Genomic DNA, 25,865 nt, shown 5'->3' with positions numbered 1-25,865 from the left:
GAAAAACGTAGTTTTCACTTTATTTACAGATTCGGCCACAGGTCCCAAAATTAAAAACCAAGCAGCAGTGTTGAACTAGCTGTACCAGCCGTTTTTAAGTCCATTCACCTCTGGTCGTTCAGCACTGTCAGTAAGCAAACTCTTGGTAAGGCAGATGGAGGCATATTTATAGTTTGTCTGGGAAGCTGACGGCCAGATGGGGCAGTTTGTCCTCTACCCAGCTGAAATGTCCCTTTTTCCATGGGTTGTTGCAGACAGGCATTGAAGCCTAGCAAGTATTACTTCCCACACATACTGTCTTCCAGGGTTTCCTGAGAAATGCTTATAGCATAGTTTATATTTTACTTTATATTTGAGATTTCCACATGTCTTCGGACTAGGCTGAATTTGCCTGTTGGGTCTGGAATATACCATTTTTCCCAGACATCAGTATATGAAGCAGTTCTTCCCCATGGCTTAAAGTGCCCATTCCAGTGGAGTAACTTGGCAGCCTTTACAAACTGGGGTGAATATCGTTTTCCAGCACTGGAACCTTACATTTAGAGAAAAAGAGCCAAATGACTGTGCTAGTCAGACACAAGACTGTAAGAAACTTAAGGAAAACAATATATCCCATCCCTGATGAGGGTGGTCCTTTAGACACTTTATTAACTTAGGCCCTTGGTTAATTATCTACTTACCAAGGTGGCGAACATTCCACATAGGGTCAATGGTGGAGTGCTGTTGATAAAATACGATCAGCAGAGGTGGTGTTGTGATGCTGCCAGCCAGTGTTCTGCTATACAGCCCCTCTCTTGGTGGGACAAATAACAAATGAAAGCTGTTAGTAAAGAATCCTGACATTCCTATTGGTCATACCCACCAGGGTTGAAATAACAAGAGTTTTCACAGCTAGGCCAGTTACATACTTACTCTATGTTGAGTTTCATCCATTTTTCCAGCTGGTTAGTTATATTCTGTCTTTTCCATTCTGTCAAGTTTGCAACAAAAACTCCAGGATTAAATGAGCAGGTGCTGGCTTTCATGGAAAGTTTACGAATTCTTTCCTTTTTATAGTCAAGATATCCAATGTAATTGTACTAAAAACACAATTGGGATGTATAGTATGTTTACTACTTCAAACAATTTCATAACCGTTCTGCTTACTTATGACTTCTCAGATTATTAGCAAAGCAAATAAAAGTGACACTTGGAGGAATCGTAAGTTAGACAGCAGGAACCTAAATATTAAGTCAGATGTTCAAGGAGAATTAGGTTGTCAAATCCATGACAGTCTAGGAAAGCAGCATTGAGTTTTTGGGTGAAATAACTGGTGAATAAAATGTAGCTAAGAAGAGAGTTCTCTGATTTTGCTGCCTCTCCCCATTAACCTGAATTATAGAGAGTGGAATGGATTCACGAGATCTAATAAGTAATTTACCTGGTTCCCTGCTCCACGGATCACAACTTTAGTAGAGGCTGAATCACAATCTTCTGAAAATGCAGCTGCATGTCCTGGTTTCAGTGGTGTATTGTACAGGGCAAGAATATCACCTGAAATAGATAAGATTTAAAATTTACACTGTAAGTTGCCCCAAGTTTCCCTATTCCTCCCGCTGCTTAGGATGACCTTTTATAGAATACCATAGGGCTTCCCTGGTGGCGCAGTGGTTGGGAATCCACCTGCCAGTGCAGGGGACACAGGTTTGATCCCTGCGCCAGGAGGATTCCACATGGCGCAGAGCAGCTAAGCCTGTGCTCTAAAGCCTACAAACAAACTACTGAGCCCATGTGCCACAACTACTGAAGCCTGTGCGCCTAGAGCCTGTGCTCCGTAACAAGAGAGGCCCACACAATACAACAGAGTAGTCCCTGCTCACCACAACCAGAGAGAGCCCGTGTGCAGCAGCGAAGACTCAATGCAGCCAAAATAAATAAATAAGTCTTAAAAAACAAACAAAAACCATAAGACAACCACTATAGTCCACACCGGACAGAGAGCTGCACTGATGGTGACATTCTTTAGTACCTTGCACAATTACATCATCGTCCATATATATGGCCTTCTTTGCACTGGGAACCAGAATTGGCAAGTAGAACCTTGCAAAGGTTAACTGGAAAAGGAAGAAGAAGGAGGCATTGGCACAGGATTTTTCAGTAGCTCTGCTTTTGTTTACTAGAAATTCTCAGAATGCTCTCAGTATCCATGCAGGAGACAGCCAAAGGTCTCAGAACTTTCAGGCTTGGCCCCCAGGGAGGTACTTGCCCTGTACCCACAGTTACCCAGGTATTCCAGTCATTTCCTAACACTACCAAGTACAAACAAGGATGCATGGAACTCACTGGTTTTATGGATTCCCCCTGGTCAGGATCCTCCTTTACTTTCCCTTCCAAAAGTTTAGTGTCAAAATTCACAATTTTGTACCTGATGCTTTTCAGGGTACTGCTGCTGAGCCAGGACCTGATGAAAATAAACCACCAAATAATCAGTTTTAAGTAATCATGTCCCAAACTACAGCCATATCTCTGTGCTTTCCAATGAGACCATAATGCCAGAGAAATCCTGAGGACCAAATAGATGTCTTCAAGCCCCTTCACCTCTGAGCTTTGGTTTCCTCATCTGCAGTGAGTTTTCCCACTCAAGTCCCTTCCTGAACCAAGATTCCGTGGTAATAGTGTTCCCAAAGGCTCATTCTTTTGATTACTCTTCTGACCTTAAAACTGCTGTAGAAAAATTCATTATAAACTTGAGAAGATCCCATCACCACATGGATTATTCAACTTTTGTCCCTCCAAATAGACGAATGAAGAAAATGAGTCAAAGTATGATGGTAGTTAATGTTAATCTATACACTTCTTAATTCACTGTGTTGACTGAGTAATTCTAGCCTAGTCTAAGGTACTGCCTGTAAGGAAAGTCAGTGTTCCCTAAAGAGGTACTGCACATTTTTCCTAGGCCCATCTCAGATCAGCAATTTGTGGATATAATGTTATTTCTGTAGTCTATTTTAATGGAATAATTTGTTTCTAATTATTTTAGATGTTTTCTTGAGTTTTTAAGATCAGGGAAAATAGTTCATAACTTTCACAAACAACCATGGAGAAAAGCACAAGGATGGAAATGTTTTAGAACTTTGACCACTATTAACCTGCTGGAAAGAATGTTTTTTGGAATAAACTTTGTAAATCTTAATTCAAAGCATCTTCAATACACAATTAAGACTGTCCATCAGACTCAGTTTCAATTAATCACAGCTACAATAGTAAGGACCATTTACTGAGCGATTATGTGTTTTTTATATATTTTTTCATTTACCTGACACAACAATCTTCTAAGTTGGATATTTACACCCCACACTTACACATGAGGAAATGGGTTCCCAGGGGTTAGGTAAGGTTCCCCACTATGGGCTAAAATTTGGATCAGTGTCTATGCTCACTTCACCATACTACCTTGCCATTGTTTCCACGTCCCTTTCCACTCGAGATCAGAACTACTCATGAGCATGGTCCTGAAATAAGGAACTTGTAAGAGAATGTAAATCAACACATTACTTCCTTCACTGAGAAAGTCATTACCATAAAAATATCCACTTGAGTAGACAGTGTGTGTAGTAATGCAGTTGATTTACATCTTGGCACAAGTTCCTTACATGTTTCTGCTATCATGGAGACATGTTTATGGTACAATCACATGGGAAAATATAATGTCCAGTTTATATGTGGTATAATACTTATATAGGAAAAATGTAAACATTGAAACAAATATTACTGGATTGGCAGCTGGCCTGCTCTTAGAGCATCCCTTAGAAGCAGAATCATCAGGCAAGCAGAGCTCACCGGAGATGGTCTGCTGTACCGTTGAGCGTAATAATGTAGAAAATCACAGTGGAGCGAGTGTTGTGCTGAATGCTGTTTATGGCTGCAATGGCCCCCCCGAGCCTATCTTCAGATGCAGCAATGACCACAGGAATCTCCTCTTGTCTCCCGTCTACCACATGTTGGGGAGCATCTGGGACAAAGTCTACGGGCTGAAGCCCCACAATTCCTGAATCTGCAAAGAACACACACAAGGAAGGTGCTGTGATACAAACACAATCTCAAGAGCTTTTGATACAGAGCCGAAGACATGAAAAGAGGTAAGCTGAGGATTATGATACTTATACCTCATTCTGCCTCATTACAATGTGAAGTACAGAGGCCAGAAACTGTTTTTCTATATGAAACCAGGCCTTTGGAAAAGCATTTAAAAAAAATAGGCAGATAGAATTTTGATACACTACTGATAGGAAAATAACAGAATCTTTTTAGATTTTATTTTGGCAGTGTGTATCAAGAGCCTTAAACAGGTACATGGCCTTTGACCCAATAATTCTCCTTGTGTCTCTTAAGGACAAAATCTGAGAGGTAACCAAAAGTCACAATTTTAGTTACAATTGTGAAAACCTAGAAACAGACTAAAAAACAGTTGTTTTTCAAACCATGAATTGTGTCCTGCAAGTAGGCATGAAGTCAATTTAGTGGGTCACAATGAGAACGTGAGTAGGAAAACAGTTCCTGAATTGGAATAGAACAGTGACTTAGAAGAGAAAATACCACAATGCATCACACACAGCAACTGCAAGTATTGTTTTGTAAACCTCCCTTCTTCCCTCTCATAATATGTTCATTCATCTACTCATTCATCATGCAGTGAACACTGAGCGCCTACCATGTGCCAGGTAATGTCTAGGCATTGGGGTTATAGCCATGAATAAGATGGTCAAATCTTTACCACTGTGAAAGGCGGATAAGCAATAAATACACATACATGTCTGCTGTATGTAACACATTCATTATTGTGGGGCTGCCATCAAAAAAATCTGAAAGTCATTGTACCAAAAGACTTTTTCCTATGGCAAAAAGTAAACTACGTGGCATTAAATTTATATATGAAGAGTTTTGTCATGCTGACATGCTTAGGATATAATTATGTGAAAAACCATGTCACATGTAGTTTATATAGAGTATAATCTCAACTGTATAGAAAAAAATACATACACAGAGAAAAAAGGCCTGGAAGATACTAAGGCAAAATTTTAATAGTTAACTCTAGGCAGTGAAATCATCATTCAATGAATATTTATTAAGCACTTCCTATGTACCAGCCACAACTGCCCTCATGGAGTGTGAATGCTATTTTCTTTTTAGTAAATGTTCCCACCAGAAACATGCATTACTTATGTAAATATATACATATATAAATACGCACACGTTATAATATATGCTATCAGAGCACTCAGTGAAAGTTAAGGAAAAGCTATTAGTCTTTTCTTGCTCTGGTCAAGTATGGTGGGTGACAATCCAAAAATGATTTTTGACAAACACTCTGAAGAGCCTCAAACATCCCTCAATACCAAGGCAGAGCAGTATGAGCAACTAATCTAAAATAACTGGCAGCAGAATTATACAATCGTGATCTTTCAAATCAGTTGACAAGGCTTTGTGGTCCTACTGATATGGTTCCACGTGTTAAAGGAAAGTAACAGGTGAAGGAAAGTAGCCAGACTGACACTCTGGTGAACAGAGTAGGCTGCAAACACCGGCAACACTCATCTGTGCCCACCTTCTGAAGCCCTGCCCTACTGAAATGTTTGCAGGTAACAGCCCACAGTGGCTCCTTTCTCTAAGGCTTCTGATTTGGTGAAAAGGAAGCTTCTGCGAGATTAAACCCTCAGCAAACAACTGCCCAGCAGGGAGAAGGCGACGGGCTGCAAGAGCACAATGAGTGCCACCTGCTTTCTAAACGTCTTTAGTATCTTTTCCTTAAATCTAGTGATGTAACTGAGAATGTAGGACACAGGGAATTCCAGGTCCTCAATAGATGCCAAGGCATTAGTCAGGGTTCCCATACCTGAAACCTCATTCCTCAGCAAACTGCTCAGGCCGAGGAAGTTATGGTGCAAAACCAGCAAGAAGAGAGCAACAGCCAGGACCAGGATGATGATATTCACTGAAACACAGAGGAGAAAGCCCATGTTACATCTCTTCACCTTTTGACCAGGTATAAAATAACATAACTATAAAAAGAACATACCTTTACGGAATGACATCTTTCTCGTTTTATATAAATATTAGTTATTAACCCTACAAAACAAAAACAAGCCCCCAAAGTCAGTAGGTACATTAGAATGGCCATCAAAATGCCTACACACTTTCACTCAGGTAGAAACAAGAAATGCATATGGTACGAGGATGAGTCAAAAATTATCCGCACTCTGGTTGTATTAAAACGTCTATAAATTTGACAGCCAGAGTGCAGATAATTTTTGCCTCACCCTCGTATATTCTGCCAGAAACTCGTTTTGAATTAATAGTTTCCAAGAACCCAATTTGGGATCTGAATTCTTTATGGCAATCATAATAATAAAATACTTCCAGTAACTTATAGCCTTGTATACCATATACCACTAGATGAAAAGAAAAAGAAATTCTACCAAGAGGAATACCTGGGGCCTAACTACTATGGAAATGTTTTCTGAATGAATTTCTACCTAATTAGACACAGACTCAGTTGTCTATGATTAAGTAAACCGAGGTCAGCCTCATTGGTACAAAACATCCCTCTTCCAAGTTGTATTCCATTCACCTTTAACTGGAATTAAAGAAAAGAAAGAAAAGAACAGTTCCCAAATTCATTTAAAACTATAGCAGAGAAACAAAATTGCAAAAATTCACAAAATCCACTCTTGCTATCAAAAGTTTAGAGCTCTAGCCTCAAAAATTAAAAAAATGCTAAAAGAAAAAATGAGCTTCTTCTGGGGGCTTCTTGGTTAACTACCCGTCTCTTATGAAAGTGGTGTCTGATACTGTCACTCTGCTGGTGGTTTGTGCTCCCCAGCTCATCTGAAGCCTTCACTTTTTTAAAACAAATAATTCAACAGAAACAAGACTGTTAAGTGGGGCTAAATAAATAATTAGGTTTCTACAACAATCTCTGAGTAATGTTTCATCAAAAACATTTTATGCAACCAGGATATTGTGATCCTACATTTGAGACCTTTACCCTTTTCTACTTCATCTTTCCCCATGGGAGTACCTAATATTTTCATAAAGGCTATTAATTTTACAAAGCACTTTCAAATATAGCATATTTCTAAAATCAAAGTAAGTATGAATTAATTTCATCTTAAGTGTGTGCATATCAAGCACTTGATTTCTCAAGGCCTTTGAAAAGAAGAGAAATATATTGAAGGGCTATTTAAAAAACTGGGGGCCTTCCCTGGTGGTGCAGTGGTTACAAATCCACCTGCCAATGCAGGGGACACGGGTTTGAGCCCTGGTCCTGGAAGATTCCACATGCCGCAGAGCAACTAAGCCTATGGGCCACAATTACTGAAGCCCACACGCCTAAAGCCCGTGCTCTGCAACAAAAGAAGCCACCGCAATGAGAAGCCTGCACATCATAATAAAGAGTAGCCCCCACTCTCCCCAACTACAGAAAGCCCGTGCACAGCAACAAAAGTCCAATGCAGCCAAATAAATAAATAACAAAAACAAGAACAAAAAAACGGGATCACAGGCCAGATTACAAATTTGGGAGAACATAATTCAGACTCCCCAAAAAACAACCTAACACACACACACACACACACACACACACTTTCTCTCTCACTCTCATTTCTTTCTAGACTAGTATATGTAAAGTGTATTATACCAACAAACTTACTCTCTAAAGAATACACAGCATGGTGATTTCCCTGGTGACACACTGGCTAAGACTTTGCGCGCTCAATGCAGGGGGCTCGGGTTCAATCCCTGGTCAGGGAACTAGATCCCACATGCATGCCTCAACTAAGGAGCCTGCAAGCCGCAACTAAGACCTGGTGCAACCAAATAAACAAATATATATTTTTTTAAAAAAAGAATACACATCATTATATATACCCTGAGCCATGTGTCTCTATCTCCTCCTGAGGACTGAGCCTTACCTATAGAAGGTGGCAGACAGAGTTCTAACATTGGAGTCAACTTCCACCAAGACTGGAAAAAACTCCCTCACTTTAATAAGTCTCACTTAATTAATGGTATAAGGGACAATGGTTTAGCTCAACCATGTCCAGTAACAATTACTTACAGGCAGTATGCTGATCGAGAGGCACATGTATTTGTGCTATTCCAGCTAGCTAGACAGAAGGAAAACACAATCCCAGCAGGTATTTGATGTACTTAAGTAGATTCGCATGGCAGAAACCACTTGCTCCTAAAACTCTTCCACAGTTATCTATATGCAAAATGCCGATTATTATGGAGTATGTCTGATCCATTTTTCCTTTCCTGGTGTAATTTCCTGGTAATGGAATTCACTGATCTGGCTAGAAAGAATTCTTAAAACAAAATTGCATGTACCTCCCAGGATGTGCAATATTGGCTATATTTTTGCAAGAGTACACAACTGTATACAATGTGATCAGTAATATTCAATTGTTCACTATGAAAATTAATATTTTGTTTAGAAATTATGAGACTTTCACATTCCCAAATCACCACACACACACACACACACACACACACACGGAAGGAGTTCCCAGAAATATGGGTCAAAAAACCTGAGGGGAAAAGAACACTTTGTTTTGTAACTTGCTAGCTACCTGCAATAGTACCCACATTGTCAGTGGCCTTGTCTGCTTTCCTTTCTATTGCTATGCATGCCCACGGAAGGCCATTCCACTCGTGCTCCACAACCTATCCTGTAGTTTCCTTGGTGCAGCCTCAGAAAACTTTCCCTCTCTGCTGGGTCACACACTTAGCAGCATAATTATCATGCTCTGGTATCTTCCAGTTAATTAAAAATAAAGACACCACTCCCCATATCCCAGTAGACCCACAGACCCATTTCTCTGCTCCCTCTCACTCTAATAGCTTGAAAGGATTTAAAGTTTCCAGCTCCACTTTCTCTCCTCTTGTCCTCTCTTTAGCCTACTCCAACCAAACTTCTCCCCCTACTTCTCCATTCAAACTGGCTTTGTCGAGGTCACAAAAGACCAAGGTCATCTTTCCATCCTCTTCCCATCCCCTCAGAGGCCATCAAGAAAGTTCACCACTCCCCCTCTTCAATTATGAAATCATCTCATTTGTTTCTTTATTTCTGTCTTCCCTGGTCTATGAGAACACTGACCCCAGTAAAAAAGTGTTTACTGGTGTGTCCTTGCCATCTAAAACCGAGGTAGTACGTATGTGATATTTGTTAAACGATTTTGTTAATCTAGGAGCAAGGCTGGTTCTCAGCTCTGAAAGGGAACACAATCTTTGCAAAAATCACAAAAACAAATTCAAACACAAGGAAAGGCATGGATTCCAATGGAGAGCTCTGACATCAAACCTGACAAGCAATCTCCTTTTCCCATGATTATCTTTATAGCTCAAATACCATAAAGTCTCTACAGCAATTGCCACCTTGTGAAGCGCATTTAAAGAGGGATAACAGAGGAATACCCCTATTTCTACATACAAGGGAAAGTCTGTTTAGTCTCTGCCAGACTGAAAGGTGGAAAAGGCACTAAGGATATATACATCCACTTTCTCTACCTCTTCATCTGGCTAGCTCCTACTTGGCTTTCAGGAGTCAAGGGAGCCTCCCCCAAACCTCGCATTCAGTTGTATCTCCCCTGAGCTCTCACATCTCCCGGGCTTCGCTACCCCAGAGTAATCCGGCTTGTATTTCTGAGGTTACGTGGCTGTCTCCCTTGACACACTCTGGGCTCTAGGAAGGCAAGAGCCTAGTGTTGGTCACGGCCATGTCCTTGGCCCAATGCCTGGCACAAAAAGAGCCGCCGAGAATATCTGCTGTCTGCATGAATGAGGGCAGCAGCCACCACCACCTGTCCTGGAGTGCCTAGAATTCCACTTTCTGTGACCCTGACGCGCAACACAGCATAAAGGCTAGACAGCCAGCTGGAACCCACAGGCCCAGGCTTCCCAGAACAGTTTCTCTCCTGAACGTGGGTCTTCCACCCTGCTCAGAGTAACGGGGGAGGGCCTAAGCCTTTGAGATAGACACCGGCCTTAAGAGAGAGGCAGTGCTGATCCTTGGCTGGCCTCTATCGGGAGGCCTGAGTCTGTGAAGGGGCCAGTGCAGCCGCCGAGCAGCCTGGAGGGCCAAACTGGAGACTCTCCGGGAGGGAGCTCTCTCCAACTGGTGCGAAGGGGCGGCCAAGGACCCATCCCCTCTCCGAGGGCATTCCCTTTCTCTGGATGATAGGTTCTGGGGTAGTCCCCTCCAAATTCGGGGGGTCAATACCGCAGTGTTCAGCAGTGGGTGACGCTCCGGGGGTTCCCCCCCACTAGGCCCCGAGACCGCAGGCTAGGGTTCCGGCCAGCCGTTCCCCTCGGACGCTCCCCGCGGCAGTCCTTACCTGCAACCCGAGGAGGAGGAGCCGCTGCCCGCGCCCCGGCCCGCCCCGCCAGCTCAGCGGCCCCGCCACAGGCCCCGGGGCCCAGCCCGCCGCCGGGCCGCCTGCGTCCCCCGCGCTCCGGACCGAGCCCGCCCGCCCGCCCGATAGCTCCGCGGCCGCCGCGCAATCCCGCCGTCCCGCCGCCCACCTGGCGTCAACCGCTCGGTTCGCGAGCTCCTCGCGCAGGGCAGGCGCCGCCGGGCAGCCCCACCGCTGGGGTCCTCGCCGAGAAAAGTCCGTCGCCATGGAGACGGGGCGCGCGCAGGCCGCCGCTGAGCCGCGCAGGCACAGTCGAAGGCAGTTTGGGGGACCGGGACCGCGGCTCCCGGCACCCAACAGCACTGACGGCGAGCCCTTCACGGGCGCGTGATGCCTCGGCTCGGCCGCCACCATCAGCATCTCAGCCCTCGCGGAGAAGGCGCCGGCCTACAGCCCGCTTCGAAAGCGAGGGTCGCCTAGTGAGGGCACGGGGCGGGGCCTCGGGCCGATCGGATTTGTGGGAGACATCCGCTTCCGGGGCCGCGGCCATCGCAGCCCTCAGCTCGGCGGGCGCGCACGGCTGTACGCAGGAGCTGACCCCGGCCCGTACTGTCCCTGAGTCCCGGCACCCCTCGCCCCGCTTTCCGCCTCCTGAGCCAGTCATGTTGGAACATCTGAGCTCGCTGCCCACGCAAATGGTGAGGGCGCTGCCCGCCTCGGCCCCAAGATCCCTGCACGGCGCTCGCGAGCCTGGCAGCTCCGCCACCCTTGTCCGAGACCCATCCGGTGCAGCGCGATTCCTACCCCGGATGGCTGCTCTCTTCCCCGAAACGTATCTCCTGGGTCCCCTCCTCTCCTCCCCCGCGACGGTGCCCCTGCCCGGGCTCCGTGAGGATGCTGAAGTTCCCCCGGGAAACCCAGAATGTCATTTCTTGCCTAAGTTTTCGGGGAAGCCCCATATGTTGCGATCGCCCTGTGCCAAAGCTGTGAGGCCAGGGCAGGAATGTACCTCTTCGGTGGTGGAACCAATTCTTGCTTTGCTCTCCTTCACCTCTAGGATTACAAGGGCCAGAAGCTAGCTGAACAGATGTTTCAGGGAATTATTCTTTTTTCTGCAGTAAGTACTGGTTTTGCGTAATCTTCTCTCCCCACCCCCACACCCCAGCTTGATTGTTTTTAATATACTTTCTTTGTCTCTAGATAGTTGGATTTATCTACGGGTACGTGGCTGAACAGTTCGGGTGGACTGTCTATATAGTCATGGCGGGATTTGCTTTTTCGTGTTTGGTAAGAAATTTATGGGTGCTTGGATGTTAGTGGCAACTTAGGTTTTGTGACTTGGGTTGTTTTGGTTGGCCCTAGTAGGGAGAATGGCACCAACGTTTCCCTCATCCTTCCCTTGCTATCACTGGAAAAGTAAATGCCAAATAGCATCAGATGAGGTTAAGTTACATCAATCTCATTTCCTTTGGCAGGCGCTCCAAGCGGTAATCTTAAAGTCTGAGCTAGACCTTAAGACCTTACGGTCTTCACATTGCTCCCTGCTCACCTTTCTGGTTGTTCTCACTTCCACTATCTTGTTTGGGTGGTGGCACAGAGTTTTCATAGGAATGTCAGTTTTGGTTTTTTTACCTTTATCATAGTCATTTGGAAACCAGGCATTATACATAATGCTCTTTTAAACCTTTAATGGCCATAACTGATGCATTTTCTCTGTTCTTACCCAGCTGACACTTCCTCCGTGGCCCATTTATCGCCGGCACCCCCTGAAGTGGTTACCTGTTCAAGACTCAGGCACAGAAGACAAGAAACCAGGAGAAAGAAAAATTAAGAGGCATGCTAAAAATAACTGACTGGGGTTTTCATGATTCATCTTTACTACTGCACCTGCTTTTGTTTCATGTGACATGAGCTAAATTGTTTTCATATCCAAAACATGAGCTACCACACCTATGCTCAGCTGTGTATAGATTTCGCTTTCTCTATAGTTCACTTCTCTGTTGGGTTTTGATTTATAAATATTTTAGACGTTCTCTTCACAATCCTTCTCTGAAATGGAGAACAGAAAACACAAGTATGCAAAGTTTCTTTCAAGTCTACAAAAAAATGAAGAATAAAAGCCTCATAAATGATAATACAATTTAACTATCAAAGTTTTATAATTCATTATGAATAGTCGGGCTGTTTTAATGTTTTCAATTAAAATTCACAGTGCAACTCAATGTCTAAAGAGTCTTTTGTTCATTGTTCCGCAAGCATGACTACCAGTAAAAGCCAAAGTTAGAAGTTCGTGGTTCTGAAAGTGTCGATGCGAGCAACTTCTATTTTCTGAAGCTACAAGTTTGTAATACACGTTTTGTTTTTTTTTAACAACAGCAAGCACCTATGAAAAAGTTTACTAATGTAAATTTGTGGTAAAGTAATATCTTGGTACCACTAAAATAAGGTTATGCCAAGCAGAAAACATTTAATCCATGCTTTACCTAAGCTGGTTCAAAGTGAAAACTCATCAAACTGTAAGCTTCTTTTAAATTTACCAGAGGGCTGAACAGAAAAATGATCTAAAGATCTTGTGTGAGGGATGGGAGTGGAAGGGTTATTACAGGTAATATTCTGTTTCTCAATATCAGGATATAGGACTTCCAAACTAGGAGTTTAAAAAAAGGGAGCAAAGACCTTAATACAGTAAAAGTCAGGAAAGGATTTTTAAAAAGGGGAAGAAAAATAATAGATGGCAGAAATAAGACCAAGCATATCAATAAGTATAATAAATGTGATTACAAAATGCTCCTTTTTATTATTTTCTGTGTGGATAATTTTCAAAAAAGGTAAGATACATATTTAACTAAAAATTTTAAATATTTCTGAAGGCATATTCATTTTTAGAGTCCCTCAACTGCAGAAGTTAAAATTTACTAATCAAAACTTTTATAAAAACTATTTCCTAGATGGGATTACCCCTTATTAAACAACTAATAAAATATGTGATATACAATTACACATTTAAAACATGGGAAGACAATATCTTGATGTATACGAAGACAAACTTCAGGAGACAGATATGTCCAACATAACTAAAACAGATCTGGATTTTACTTAAAAATTACTGAATTAGAAAAGGAATTAGTGTTTAAGAAATATTTTGGCTGACGGAAAAATAAATCTAAAAAACAAAAAACCCCGTATGTAAAAATGTATTGATTTACTAGGCCAAAATATCTCCTAGTTTCAATTCTTGTATACCCTGAATGAGGTCCATACTAAATAGAAATAAAATGTTAAACACCCATCAATATGCAAAAAAAGAAGGAATTCAATTGCTCAAGTACTATATACAACTTCATATCTTTAAATCTACTACCAGAATTATAAAAAAATAATTTATCAACTACTTAAGGTTATTAACAGTAAAAAGTAGTATCACTGGATATATGTCATTTATTCCTATTGCTTTTACCACTATAGTATAATATAAAACTTCCAATCCAGTATGTTATATGTCCCTATATTCAAGCTAATAAGTACCTTAAAAAAAAGTTTAGATAGCAAGCTGGTTTAAGGCTGATTAAACAGTAACCAAACATCTTACAACAGATTTTTCTTCATAAAGAAAAGATAGCCAAAGGATTTTTCTTTTGTAAGCTTGCTTCATATTACTCTGTCCAATTTTTTTCTAGTAAAAAAATCCCCAAGATATAAGGATGGTGAATGGCCCCCAGTCACTGTTTTAGGTTTGATTGTTTTTGTTTAAGCCAAAAACCTTTGAAAATAGTTTCATTCTGGCAGCAGATTAAATTCTCAAAAATTCACATTTTCTTCAAGAAATTTTAACTGACGAGCTTTCACACTGTAAGTCACATACTTTTCACCCAGGTGCTCCCGCAAATGTACCTATTGGGGAAACATAAAAAAAAGAAAAAAATCAGTATATAGTAGAAAAATATATTTCTGTAATCTTAAAGGGGCTATTCTAAGGGCAGAAACCTTATGGGAGAATACTAATAGTTCTGTTTACATAAAAATTTAAAATGGGGACTTGCCTGGTGGCGCAGTGGTTAAGAATCCGCCTGCCGATGCAGGGGACACAGTTCAACCCCTGGTTTAGGAAGATCCCACATGCCGAGGAGCAGCTAAGCCAGTGCACCACAACTACTGAAGCCTGTGAGCCTAGAATCTGTGCTCCACAACAGAGAAGCCATGGCAATGAGAAACCCACGCATCGCAACAAAGAGTAGTCCCCCACCCTCACTGCAGCTACAGAAAGCCTGCATGCAGCAACGATGATCCAACACACCCAACAAATAAAATAAATAAATAATTTTTAAAAAATTTAAAATGTCAAGATATCAAAAAATAAAGTGAGGGACTTCCCTGGTGGCACAGGGGTTAAGAATCTGCCTGCCAATGCAGAGGACGGGGTTCCAGCCCTGCTCTGGGAAGATCCCACATGCTGCAGAGCAACTAAGTCCATGCGCCACAACTACTGAGCCTGCGCTCTAGAGGCTGCGAGCCACAACTACTGAAGCCCACATACCTAGAGCCCACGCTCCACAATAAGAGAGCCCACTGCAATGAGAAGCCTGCACATTGCAACAAAGAGTAGCCCCTGTTCCCTACAACTAGTGAAAATCCGTGCACAGGAGTGAAGACCCAACGCAGCCAATTAATTAATTTTAAAAAAGTGATAAGAAATTAAAGAACAAATGATAAACTAAGGAAAATATGTGCTACATGCCAAAGAATTAATACCATTAATGTATAAAGAGCTCTTAAAAATCAATGAAACACAGCAATATTAGAATCTTAGACTGTAAAGCAACTATACTCCAATAAAAATTAATTTTAAAAAAAGAATAAAAAAGCCACCAAACACCTGTTATCCTTATCAGAAACCTAGACATTCCACATCATATCACACATGTGAAATGGAGAAAATAAATCAATTTAAGGCAAAAAAAAAAAATAGAATATTAGAATGGATAAAACAACAAAATCAATCCCATAGATAACTCAGTAAAGGCATTTACAAAATAATACAACCAATTAACGTACATAAAATTCAACCTGACTACTAACCCCCCCCCCCAAAAAAAGGGACTATATGATACTCAAAGTATGTCTGTTGAAAGAAATGCCTGAAATTGAAATAACATTTAATAATATGTTAAACACAGGGGTTGAGTTGACAGTTCTTGTGATATGTAAACCCTCGAGAGCAAACTTGAGGGTTTACTTAGGATTTTCTGTTGTTCTTTGGATTTTTGGTTTCATTTTGTTTTGGTGCCTGTTTCTCCATTTACAGCCAAATCAGTTTCGTGGTGTTTAAAATTTTTACTGATGTCAAATGGAGGAAAGGAACAGGAAAAAAAAAAAGATTTTTACAAAGTAATAAAATTTAAAACTGAGCTGTTTAAATGTTGCTGTTTTTACCCCTCTGTTCTTGTCTAAAAGTGGGACATTCCCAGGGAGAAGAGGAAGGTTCCACTTGGTTCCTTAAATCACCAAAAGCCCCAGCCCAGAATTCAGCATCCCCTACCCCCCCACATTCTTGTAACATTATTTCCCAGTTGGTTGATGCCAAGGCAAAAAGACATCCTTTTTATGGTCAGAGAGGATCAGTTGCTTGAATGATTTCGTCAGTGCTGTATTTATGGTTTTACAATAAAACGACCTTTGGGAAAAAAAAATATGTTAAAGAGATGTCATGCACCTCCTGATACAATGAACTGGGAAAGACACAGCACCACCTCTGTGGTATTCCTGCCAAAAACACATAATCTCGATCTATTCATGAGGAAACACCAAACATTCAATCTGAGGGGCATTTTATAAAACGCATGGCCCATACTTTTCAAAAACATCAAGGTCATGAAAAACAAAGACTTAGTAACTGTTCCAGATTAAAGGAGACATAACAACTAAATCTAAAATGTAATCCTAATTGGTTCCACATCCAGCATGACAGCAGGAGAAACTCTGCAGACCCCTCCTTCAGTGAAACTGATGAAAATTATTTTAAAAAACCCAACCATTTAAAGTCTCTGGAAATGGTCCTAAGGACATATAGCAAATAGGGACACTTTTTTATTTCAAGAAAATCTACTAAAATTCAGTAAAAAACAGTAAAGCTACTAAGAGCAGTGAGGGTCAGAGATTTCAATTAAGATGAAATGTCTCCCTCTCCACTCCAGCTCAGTGAGACAAAAACTTCACTACACTGGTGAAGTCAAGAACCTTTCCCCCTAACTTCTAGTTGGAAGGCTATCTTCCCGGGAGGGACAGGACATCAGCATATTTCATCCTGCCCCCAATACCTGTTGGTGACAATAAGCTTTGGGAGAGTGCAGCCAAGAGGTGGGAGCTTCTTTTTTATGCCCAGCTCAGACATGTAGGATAGAGGTTCTATCTTGGGTATAGGGCCACTGAAAATACTGGGGCCCTCATCACCTCTGCCCCAGACCATAAAGTGAAGTTTCCATGCTGGGTGAAGCATGCCAAGAAGACCAGATACTACTGCCTCCCATCCCCTCTGAGCTTCCAAAGTTGGGGTATCACTCAGAGACAAGCAAGCTATTGTTCCCACTCCCAGCTCCGGAGCTGTGCTCCCAGATTTTGCCTGGAGACGGAAGCAAGACATAAAATAAGCACCAAGTCTTTAATGAACTGACTTCATTTGGAACAGTGTGTGGAGAATTCAAGCCTAAGGGTGCCCTCAAAAACTGGAGGTAGTGGTGAAAGGCAGCTGGGAGGAGATTAGTACTAGATTCATTGGATACATAGGCTAAACTATAGGCCAGCTACTTTAATGGAAAGAACCAAGAAGCTGGAAGGGCCCCTGGGTTCATGACAAATCTTAAATACTAAGCTTGGGAACTAGCTCTTCAAAGGAGCCCAACTCTGATTGGATCAGCCTGTGGAGCAATGTATGCCCCAGGGCACTACTGAGAACAATAAAAGCAACCAGCTGGCAACTAAAAAACATCTGGGTGAGGTCTGGGAAAAGGAGCATCAAGAGAGCTCTGCCAGGGACTTCCCTGATGGTCCAGTAGGTAAGACTCCCTGCTCCCAATGCAGGCGGCCCAGGTTCAATCCCTGGTCAGGGAACTAGATCCTGCATGCATGGAACTCCACAACTAAGAGTTCACATACTGCAACTAAGGATTCCAAAACTAAGATCTGGTGCACCATGCATAAATAAATAAAATCAATCAATCAATCTCTGCCAAACCCACTGTCATTCCAAGATAGTTGTGAACATACCCAAGGGGCAACATCAGAGGCTTTACATTGTGGGGACCAGGGTAAGGAGTCCATAGACTTTACTAATATAATTCAGCAAATCACTAAACAAATAAACAAGCAAATAACAATAACGACTCCCTACCACTGAAGGCCAGTACTCAGAGTTGTAACCATTTATTATCTAAAATGTCTAGTTTCCACTGGATAAAAAGGAAAGCATTAAAAGTATTATGCAAATTCACTACAGGGTTTTTTTTTCTTTTTTTGGGGGGTACACCAAGTTCAATCATCTGTTTTTATACACATATCCCCGTATCTTTTTTTTTTTTAAGATTACTTTTAAAGGGAATATGGATGAGGGGGTAAAACAAAATTCACTAGAAGCTAACAACTTTCATCCCCTCAGAACCCACTGTCATCAGTTTACAAAGTTAACACTTTGAAGTAAAACTAAACGGGAAAGGAGGTAAAGTTGCCTATCCCTATATTATGATATTTTATTACATGTTTTACTATATAAGTTACCCAGGAAATAGCTGAGGAGAGTATCAGAGATTGCCATTCACTTAGTGCATTAACTGGTGGGGGTTTGATATAACTTCTCCCTGTCAGGCAATTTACAAAAACAAAATTTGCTTCTGTAATGAAAAGAAAAAAATCAAGAGTCATTCCTCTACTAGAGAAGGTTAAAGCAAAATTAGCTTCTAACAGCTGACTTATCATAAACAATGAAGGCCAGAAGGCAGCGGAATAACATATTCAAAGTACTCAAAAAAATAACTATCAACTAAGAATCCCATATCCATAAGGCCACCTTTCAAAAATAAAGATATTCCCAGATAAACAAAAACAGAATTTGTGACTAGCAGACTTGCTTTACAAGAACTACTAAAAGAAGCTCATCAGGCTGAAAGCAAGAGACCCCAAGCAATAATTCCAATTTATATGAAAACACAAAAAAGCACTGATGAAGTGAACTATGTAAATAGAAAACAATATAAATATGCAAATTGTTTCTCCTTTTCTTCTCTGAACTGATTTTAAAAGCAATTGTATAATACAATATGTACAGAAGATCCTGGAGGAGGAAGCACCAGGAAATATATCTCCTCACATGGACAAAACTTGCACTGGCAGAATCTGCCTGATGTAACTATTTTGGGACTCTGGAGTCTATTAAAGGCTTGAAACATTCAGAGGAAGGCAGGGATGGTGAATTTTAGTTAATTTCTGTCCCTTTCAGCTCTTAGCACCTCCCCCCACCCCACCCCCATCTAGAGGCTGGTAACTGTGCAACATTTCCAGAACAGCCTGTAGATAGCTAGCAGGAGCCAGGGTAGGCAATAAAAACCCTGTCCTCCTAGTACTGGGGATCTGTGTACTGATAGCTGATTGCTGCTTCTCATCACAGAGGGGCAGACACAGAGGCAGGCAACCATTATTGCAACCCTCACTGACACTGTTACAAACACCATAGCCTCCAGCTGAAGCAACTTCCAAGGGATTTAAAGATCCAATATAGGTACTGTGGGAGTCCCAGAAGAAGAGACAAAGAGGAAGTGAGATTATTTGAAGAAATAATGGCCAGAAAGATCCCAAGTTTGATGAAAGACATGAATATAAACAGCAAAGAAGCTCAAAAAACTCTAAGTAGGATGAACATGAAGAGTTCACATCCAGACACATTATAATCAAACTGTCAAATGCCAAAGACAAAGAGAATCTTGAAAGCAACAAGAAAGGAGCAACTCATCACATGCAAGGGATTCCCCAATAAAGTAATAAGCAGATTTCTTATCAGAAACTTTGGAAGTCCGAAAGCAGTGGGATGATATTTTCAAAGTGAAAAAAAACTGTCAACCAAGAATCCTATATTGGGCAGAAATGTCCTTTAAAAGTGAAAGAAAAAAGAAGGAAATCCTGCCATCTGCAACAACATGGATGGACCTTGAAGGTATTATGCTAAGTGAAATAAGTCAGACAGAGAAAGCCAAATACCATATGAGCTCAGTTACGAGCAGAATCTGAAAAAAACCAAACTCATAGGAACAGACAACAGATTGATGGTTGCCAGAGGCAGGGAATGGGGTGAAGGAAATGGGTAAAGGTGGTCAAAAGGTGGAAATTTCTGGTAAGTTTTGGGGATGTAATATACAGCATGGTAACTATAATTAATTGTACTCTATTATACATTTGGAAGTTGCTAATAGATCTTAAAAGCTCTCATCCCAAGAAATAAAAATTTATGACAGGATAGATGCTAACTAAACTTATTGTGGTAATCATTTCAAAATATATACATATATCAAATCATTATGTTGTATACCTTAAACTAACACAATGCTACATATCAATCATATTTCAATAAAACTGGGAGGAAGGAGAACTTAAGACATTCCCAGATAAATGATGAAGAAGTTTTTACCACCAGACCTGCCCTGCAATAAATACCCAAAGAAGTCATGCAGGTAGATATGAAAGCATACTAGACAGTAACTCAAAGCTGTATGAAGAAATAAAGATCTCAGTAAAGGTAAATACATTGGCAATTATCAAAGCTAGTATTATTACAACAATGGTCTGTAATTCCACATTTTATTTTCTACGTGATTTAAGAGACTAATACACTAAAAAAAAATTATTAGTCTAAAAAGTTATTGGTCTAGTACTAATGTAACTTTGGTTTGTTCCACATTTTGTTTTCTAAAAAATTTAAGAGACTAATGCATTGAAAAAAAACCAATTACTAGTTTATATTTTTGGTTACACTACATATAAAGATGTAATTCTGTAACATCAATAACCAAAAGCAGTGAATACAGAGCTTTAATGCAGCACATTTTTTCAGTTAATCTGGTATAAATTCAGATTTGAGTATTAAAACTAGGTTATTAAATGTAATCTCCATGGTAACCACAAAGAAAATGGTTACAGAATATACACTAAAGGAAATAAAAAGGGAATTAAAATATTTTTAATTTTAATTAAAATTAAAAAATTAATTTAGAAAAATTAAATTAAAAATTGAACTAAAAAAGAAGTACTAAACATAAAAGAAGGCAGTAATATAGGGCAGGGGTCCCCAATCCACAGGCCTTGGACCTTAAGAGCCAAGCTGCACAGCAGGAGGTGAGCAGCAGGCCAGTGAGCAAAATTTCATCTGCTGCTCCATGTCGCTCCCCATTGCTCACATTACCACCTGAACCATCCTCCCCACCCCCCAACCTCCAGTCCATGGAAAAACTGTCTTTCCTGAAACTGGTCCTTGGTGCCACTGACATAGGGTATTCGGCAAGACAAAGCTATAAAACATATAGAAAACAAACAGCAAAATGATGGCAGTTCCTCCTTATCAGTAATTGCTTTAAATGTAAATGAATTAAACTTTCCAATCAAAAAGACAAAGATTGGCAGAATGGATAACAAAACTATATGCTTTCTACAAGAGACTTTAGATGCAAAATAGATTGAAAATGGAAGGACTGAAAAAGATATCCCAAGGACTTCGCTGATGGTGCAGTGGTTAAGAACTCGCCTGCCAATGCAGAGGGACACGGGTTTGAGCCCTGGTCTGGGAAGATCCCACATGCCTTGGAGCAACTAAGCCCATGTGCCACAACTACTGAGCATGCACTCTAGAGCCCAAGAGCCACAACTACTAAAGCCCATGCACCTACAGTCCGTGCTCTGCAACAAGAGAAGCCACCACAATGAGAAGCCTGCGCACCACAATGAAGAGTAGCCCCCGCTCGCCACAACTAGAGAAAGCCTGCACGCAGTAACAAAGACCCAACACAGCCAATAAATAAATAAGTAAATAAAATTTTTTAAAAAAAGAAAAAGATATCCTATGCAAATAGTAACCAAAAGACAGCAGGGGTGACTATACTAATATCTGACAAAACAGATTTGAAGACAAAAAAAGGTTGCAAGACACAAGGACATTATACATTAACAAAAGGATCAATATGGCAGGAAGATATAATAACCATAAACATTTATGCACCTAATAACAGACCATCAAGATATTTGACACCAAATTTTACAAAATTAAAGGAAAAAATATAGTTCTACAAATAATAGTTGGAAACTTCAATACACACTCTCAATAATGGAAAGGACAACCAGACAGAAGATAAGAAAACAGAGGAGTTGAACAACGCAAAAACTAACTAGATCTAACAAACATACGGAACGCTCTATCCAACAATAATAGGATACATGTTCTTCTCAAGTGCACATGAAAACATTTTCCAGAAGAGACCTGTATATATTAGGCCACAAATTAAGTCTCCATAGATTAAAAAGACAGATATACAAAGTATCTTCTCTGACCACAACAGGATGAAGTTAGAAACCAATGACAAGGCAGCTCAATATCAAAAAAAAACAAACAACCCAATCCAAAAATGGGCAAAAGACCTAAATAGGGATTTCTCCAAAGAAGACATACAGATGGCCAAGAGGCACATGAAAAGCTGCTCAACATCACTAATTATTAGAGAAATGCAAATCAAAACTACAATGAGGGGGGATATGTGTATAAAAACAGACGATTGAACTTGGTGTACCCCCCCAAAACACACACACACACAAAAGCTGCCTCCAGAAAAAAAAAAAAAAAAAACTACAATGAGGTATCACCTCACACCAGTTAGAATGGGCATCACCAGAAAATCTACAAACAGTAAATGCTGGAGAGGGTGTGGAGACAAGGGAACGCTCTTGCACTGTTGGTGGGAATGTAAATTTATACAGCCACTATGGAGAACAGTAGGGAGGTTCCTTAAAAAGCCAAAAATAGAATTACCATATGACCCACCAATCCCACTACTGGGCATATACCCAGAGAAAACCATCATTCAAAAAGGCACATGCACCCCAATGTTCACTGCAGCACTATTTACAATAGTCAGGTCATGGAAGCAACCTAAATGTCCATCAACAGACGAATGGATAAAGAAGATGTGGTGCATATATATACAATGGAATATGAGCCATAAAAAGGAACAAAATTGGGTCATTTGTAGAGACATGGATGGACCTAGAGACCATCAAACAGAGTGAAGTAAGTCAGAAAGAGAAACACAAATATCATATATTAACGCATATATGCAGAATCTAGCAGCAACAAAGACCCAACACAGCCAAAAATAAATAAATAAATAATTGATAAATAAATTAAAAAAAAGAAATCAACGACAGAAGGAAACTAGAAAATTCACATATTTATGGAAATTAAACAACACACTCCCATGCACCAAAGAAGAAATCACAAGGGAATTTTAAGATATTTAGAGCAAATGAAAATGAGAACAATATACCAAAACTTGCAAGATGCAGCAAAAGCAGTGCTGAGGGGGTAATTTATAGCTGTAAATGCTTATGTTGAAAAAGAAAAAAGATTTTGAGACTTCCCTGGTGGTCCAGTGGCTAAGACTGCATGCTCCCAATGCAGGGGATATAGACTAATACCCCTTATGACCATTGATGCAAAAATCTTCAACAAAACACTAGATGGTGTTCATAAGAGATACTGGTCTCATGTTTTTTTCATGTACTGTCCATGGGTTTTGGTATCACGGTTGTTCTAGTCTTATGGGGAGAAATGGGAAATGTCCCTTCTTTTTTTGTTTTCTAAAGAATTTGTGTAGGATTTCTGTTATTTCTTCCTTAGATGACTGGAAGAATTCACCAGCAAAGCCATCCAGGCCTGAAGTTTTCTTTACAGGAGTTTTACTTTTCCTAGATGCTATGTTTGGGCTTTGTATCAAGGCTTAGAGTAGTTAAATTCATAGGCACAGAAATTAGAATGGTAGTCGCCCAGAGCTGGTAGGAGGGTTAAGTGGGGAGTTTTTGTTTAATTGGTACAGAGTTTCAGTTTTGCAAAAAGAAAAAAGTTCTCAAGGTGGATGGTGGTGATGTTTGCACAATAATGTAAACATACTTAAGGCCACTAAACCAAATACTTAAAAATGGTTAAAACATTAAATTTGAGGTTACGTGTATTTTACTATAATTTAAAAAACCAGCATGTATATAATAAACTGTTGAACCTATAAAAGAGAGAAATGTAATATTTGTGGAAATATATGTGGAAATTAAACAATACACTCCTAAACAACCAACCCTACAGAAATAAAAAAGATTAAAAAGAATTTCTATTAATTGTATGCCAATTAGATAACTTAGTTGGACAAATTCCTAGAAAGACACAAATTTTTAGAAACAGAAGAACAAACAATCTGAATCTACTAAGTAAAGACGCTGGATTCATCATCAAAAAACTATCCACAAAGAAAAGCCCAGGCCCAGATGCCTTTACTGGTGAATTCTAGCAAACATTTCAAGAAGAATTAATACCAGTTCTTCACTAATCTTCCCCAAAAGATGAGGGAACACTCCCCAACTCATTCTGAGGCCAGTATTACCCTGAAAACAAAACCAATAAAATTATCAGAAGAAAAGAAAACTGAAGACCAATATCTCATGTGAACACAGACACAAAAACGCTCAACAAAATACTAGAAACATGACCATAGTAACATATAAGAAGCGGTATATACCATGACGAAGTGGGATTTATCTCAGGAATACAAAGATGATTTAACATCCCAAAACCAATTAATGTAACACACCATATCAACAGAATAAAAAACAAAACCACATGATCATCTAAATAGAAAGCATTTGACAAACCCAACACCTTTTCATGATAAAAACACTTAGCAAACCAGGAATAGAAGGGACCTTCTTCAACCTGAAAAAGGGCATCTACAAACTCATAGTTAACATCATAGCTAATGGAGAAAAATTGCTGCATTCTCTCTAAGATTGGAAACAAGATAAGGATGTTAACTCTCGCCATGTCTTTTCAACACTGTACTGGGGTTCTAGCCAGGGCAGTACAATCTGGCAGTTTCTACCCCTGGGAAGATACCCAAGAAAAATGAAAACATATTTCCACACAAAAACTTGTACATGAATCATAACAACATTATTCATAATAGTCAAAAGGTGGAAACAACCTAACTGTCCATCAGCTCATGAACAGATAAACAAAATGTGGTACAGCCATACAATGGAATATTATTCAGCCATATAAAAGAATGAAGTACGTGATGCATGCTACAACATGGATGAATCCTGAAAACATATGCTAAATGAAAGATATCGATCACAAAAGACCACATAGTTTCGTACAACTCTATTTAAATGAAATGTCCAGAATAAGCAAATATGGAGACAGGAATATTAGCTGCTGCTCAGAAGTGAAAGCCAAAGGAGGACAATGGGGAGTGACTGACAATGGGTACAGGGTTTCTTTTGGGGGTAATTAAATGTTCTATCATTGATTGTGGTGATGGTTGTACAACTCTGTGAACATATTAAAAACCACTGAATTGTACACTTTAAATGGGTAAAATGTATGGTATGTTAATTATATTTCAAAAGGCCATTAAAGGCCAAGAAACATAAGATACTCAAGTTTAGTAATAACTAGGCTAATGCAAGTTAAAACACAGAAGTATTTTTTTAGTGTATGCACTTCTGTATTGTTTGGTTTTTGCTGAGGAATGATTATTGTACTACTCATGTAAATTTAAAAATTTTTAATTAAAGTATTTGCCAATAAAACAGGCCAAAAAATGGTAAAAAAAAAAAAAAAAAAAGCCGTTAAAAAAAATTCCATAGCATAAGTAGCTAACACAGCTAATAGGACACTTACCTCTCTTTCCGATTCATCCTCCTCTTCCAAAATATCATACACCTGCTCTAAAAGCTGAATCCCCAGGCCCCGAATTACATCAGCTCTCAAGACTTCAAGTATTCTTCTGATTTTTTCAGAACCTGGCATGATAGCTAAAAAGCAATAACAACAAAAGGGGAAAATAAACACTTTCACCACTGCAGCAAGAACACAGTGTTTTTTGGGTTTGGAGGGTTTTTTTTTTGGTAATCTTGTCATGTTAGGATTCTTTCCACTTTGATAAGAATTTGGTTTAATGACTTCATATATTTTAATGACTAAAATGTATATATGAACTCATGCTTCATGTCTCATTACCAACTGCTAAACCTAAAAACTACAATTGTCTAATTTGAAGAAAATCCACATGAAAAATTCCAAACGTATTTATTTACACTTATTTTTAAAAATCAATTTTCATGCAACTTTTTAGGAACAGAACTGTTACATAAAATATTTTTTAATGGAGATATCCAAATGAA

The 25,865-nt window shown here is 40.0% G+C and overlaps 3 protein-coding genes and 1 non-coding gene across 12 annotated transcripts in view; 2 read left to right on the top strand and 2 right to left on the bottom strand.

The window, feature by feature from the left end:
- Nucleotides 1-10,683, bottom strand: GLT8D1 (glycosyltransferase 8 domain containing 1). Of its 3 annotated transcripts, none has more exons than XM_057704959.1 (10): nucleotides 10,561-10,683; nucleotides 6,056-6,105; nucleotides 5,873-5,971; nucleotides 3,820-4,033; nucleotides 2,323-2,440; nucleotides 2,009-2,093; nucleotides 1,421-1,533; nucleotides 913-1,079; nucleotides 681-793; nucleotides 1-532 (listed from the first exon to the last, which is right to left on the bottom strand). In XM_057704959.1, exons 2-10 carry the CDS (start codon nucleotides 6,069-6,071, stop codon nucleotides 342-344), a joined length of 1,116 nt encoding a protein of 371 aa, XP_057560942.1. In that variant the 5' UTR covers nucleotides 6,072-6,105; nucleotides 10,561-10,683; the 3' UTR covers nucleotides 1-341. The 3 variants fall into 3 exon arrangements, with proteins under 3 accessions (XP_057560942.1, XP_057560941.1, XP_057560939.1); XM_057704958.1 differs by lacking the exon at nucleotides 10,561-10,683 and adding an exon at nucleotides 10,374-10,434; XM_057704956.1 differs by lacking the exon at nucleotides 10,561-10,683 and adding an exon at nucleotides 10,259-10,373.
- A 179-nt stretch (nucleotides 10,684-10,862) lies between these two features.
- On the top strand, nucleotides 10,863-12,608 carry SPCS1 (signal peptidase complex subunit 1). Its single transcript, XM_057704960.1, has 4 exons — nucleotides 10,863-11,089; nucleotides 11,449-11,508; nucleotides 11,592-11,678; nucleotides 12,119-12,608. The coding sequence occupies exons 1-4, from the start codon at nucleotides 11,054-11,056 to the stop codon at nucleotides 12,242-12,244; spliced, it is 309 nt and encodes a 102-aa protein (XP_057560943.1). The 5' UTR covers nucleotides 10,863-11,053; the 3' UTR covers nucleotides 12,245-12,608.
- A 694-nt stretch (nucleotides 12,609-13,302) lies between these two features.
- NEK4 (NIMA related kinase 4) overlaps nucleotides 13,303-25,865 on the bottom strand; it is a 37,415-nt gene continuing 24,852 nt past the window's right edge. For all 7 annotated transcript variants that reach the window (XM_057704944.1, XM_057704942.1, XM_057704947.1 and 4 more), the window contains 2 exons: nucleotides 25,363-25,496; nucleotides 13,303-14,282 (listed from right to left, as the gene is read on the bottom strand). In XM_057704944.1, the coding sequence (XP_057560927.1) occupies nucleotides 14,190-14,282; nucleotides 25,363-25,496 (227 nt within the window). In that variant the 3' untranslated portion in view covers nucleotides 13,303-14,189. The remainder of the gene's footprint in view (nucleotides 14,283-25,362; nucleotides 25,497-25,865) is intronic.
- TRNAW-CCA (transfer RNA tryptophan (anticodon CCA)) lies at nucleotides 17,423-17,495 on the top strand. Its single transcript has one exon. It is a non-coding gene; the product is annotated as a tRNA-Trp (tRNA).

Source organism: Hippopotamus amphibius, chromosome 13 (assembly GCF_030028045.1).
Source record: "Hippopotamus amphibius kiboko isolate mHipAmp2 chromosome 13, mHipAmp2.hap2, whole genome shotgun sequence".
Classification (NCBI taxonomy): domain Eukaryota; kingdom Metazoa; phylum Chordata; class Mammalia; order Artiodactyla; family Hippopotamidae; genus Hippopotamus; species Hippopotamus amphibius.
Note: the sequence above shows the minus strand (reverse complement) of the source record. Positions and strands in the feature narration are given on the sequence as shown.

Bases quoted from the DNA above. Each gene is read 5' to 3' on its own strand.
- GLT8D1 (XM_057704959.1), bottom strand. The intron at 2,441-3,819 runs GTGAGCTCTGCT...TATTTTCATCAG, and splicing joins GGTACAGCAGACCATCTCCG to GTCCTGGCTCAGCAGCAGTA. The intron at 794-912 runs GTAAGTATGTAA...TGTCCCACCAAG, and splicing joins TGGATGAAACTCAACATAGA to AGAGGGGCTGTATAGCAGAA.
- SPCS1 (XM_057704960.1), top strand. From the start codon at position 11,054: ATGTTGGAACATCTGAGCTCGCTGCCCACGCAAATG. The intron at 11,090-11,448 runs GTGAGGGCGCTG...CTTCACCTCTAG, and splicing joins GCTCGCTGCCCACGCAAATG to GATTACAAGGGCCAGAAGCT. The intron at 11,679-12,118 runs GTAAGAAATTTA...GTTCTTACCCAG, and splicing joins GATTTGCTTTTTCGTGTTTG to CTGACACTTCCTCCGTGGCC.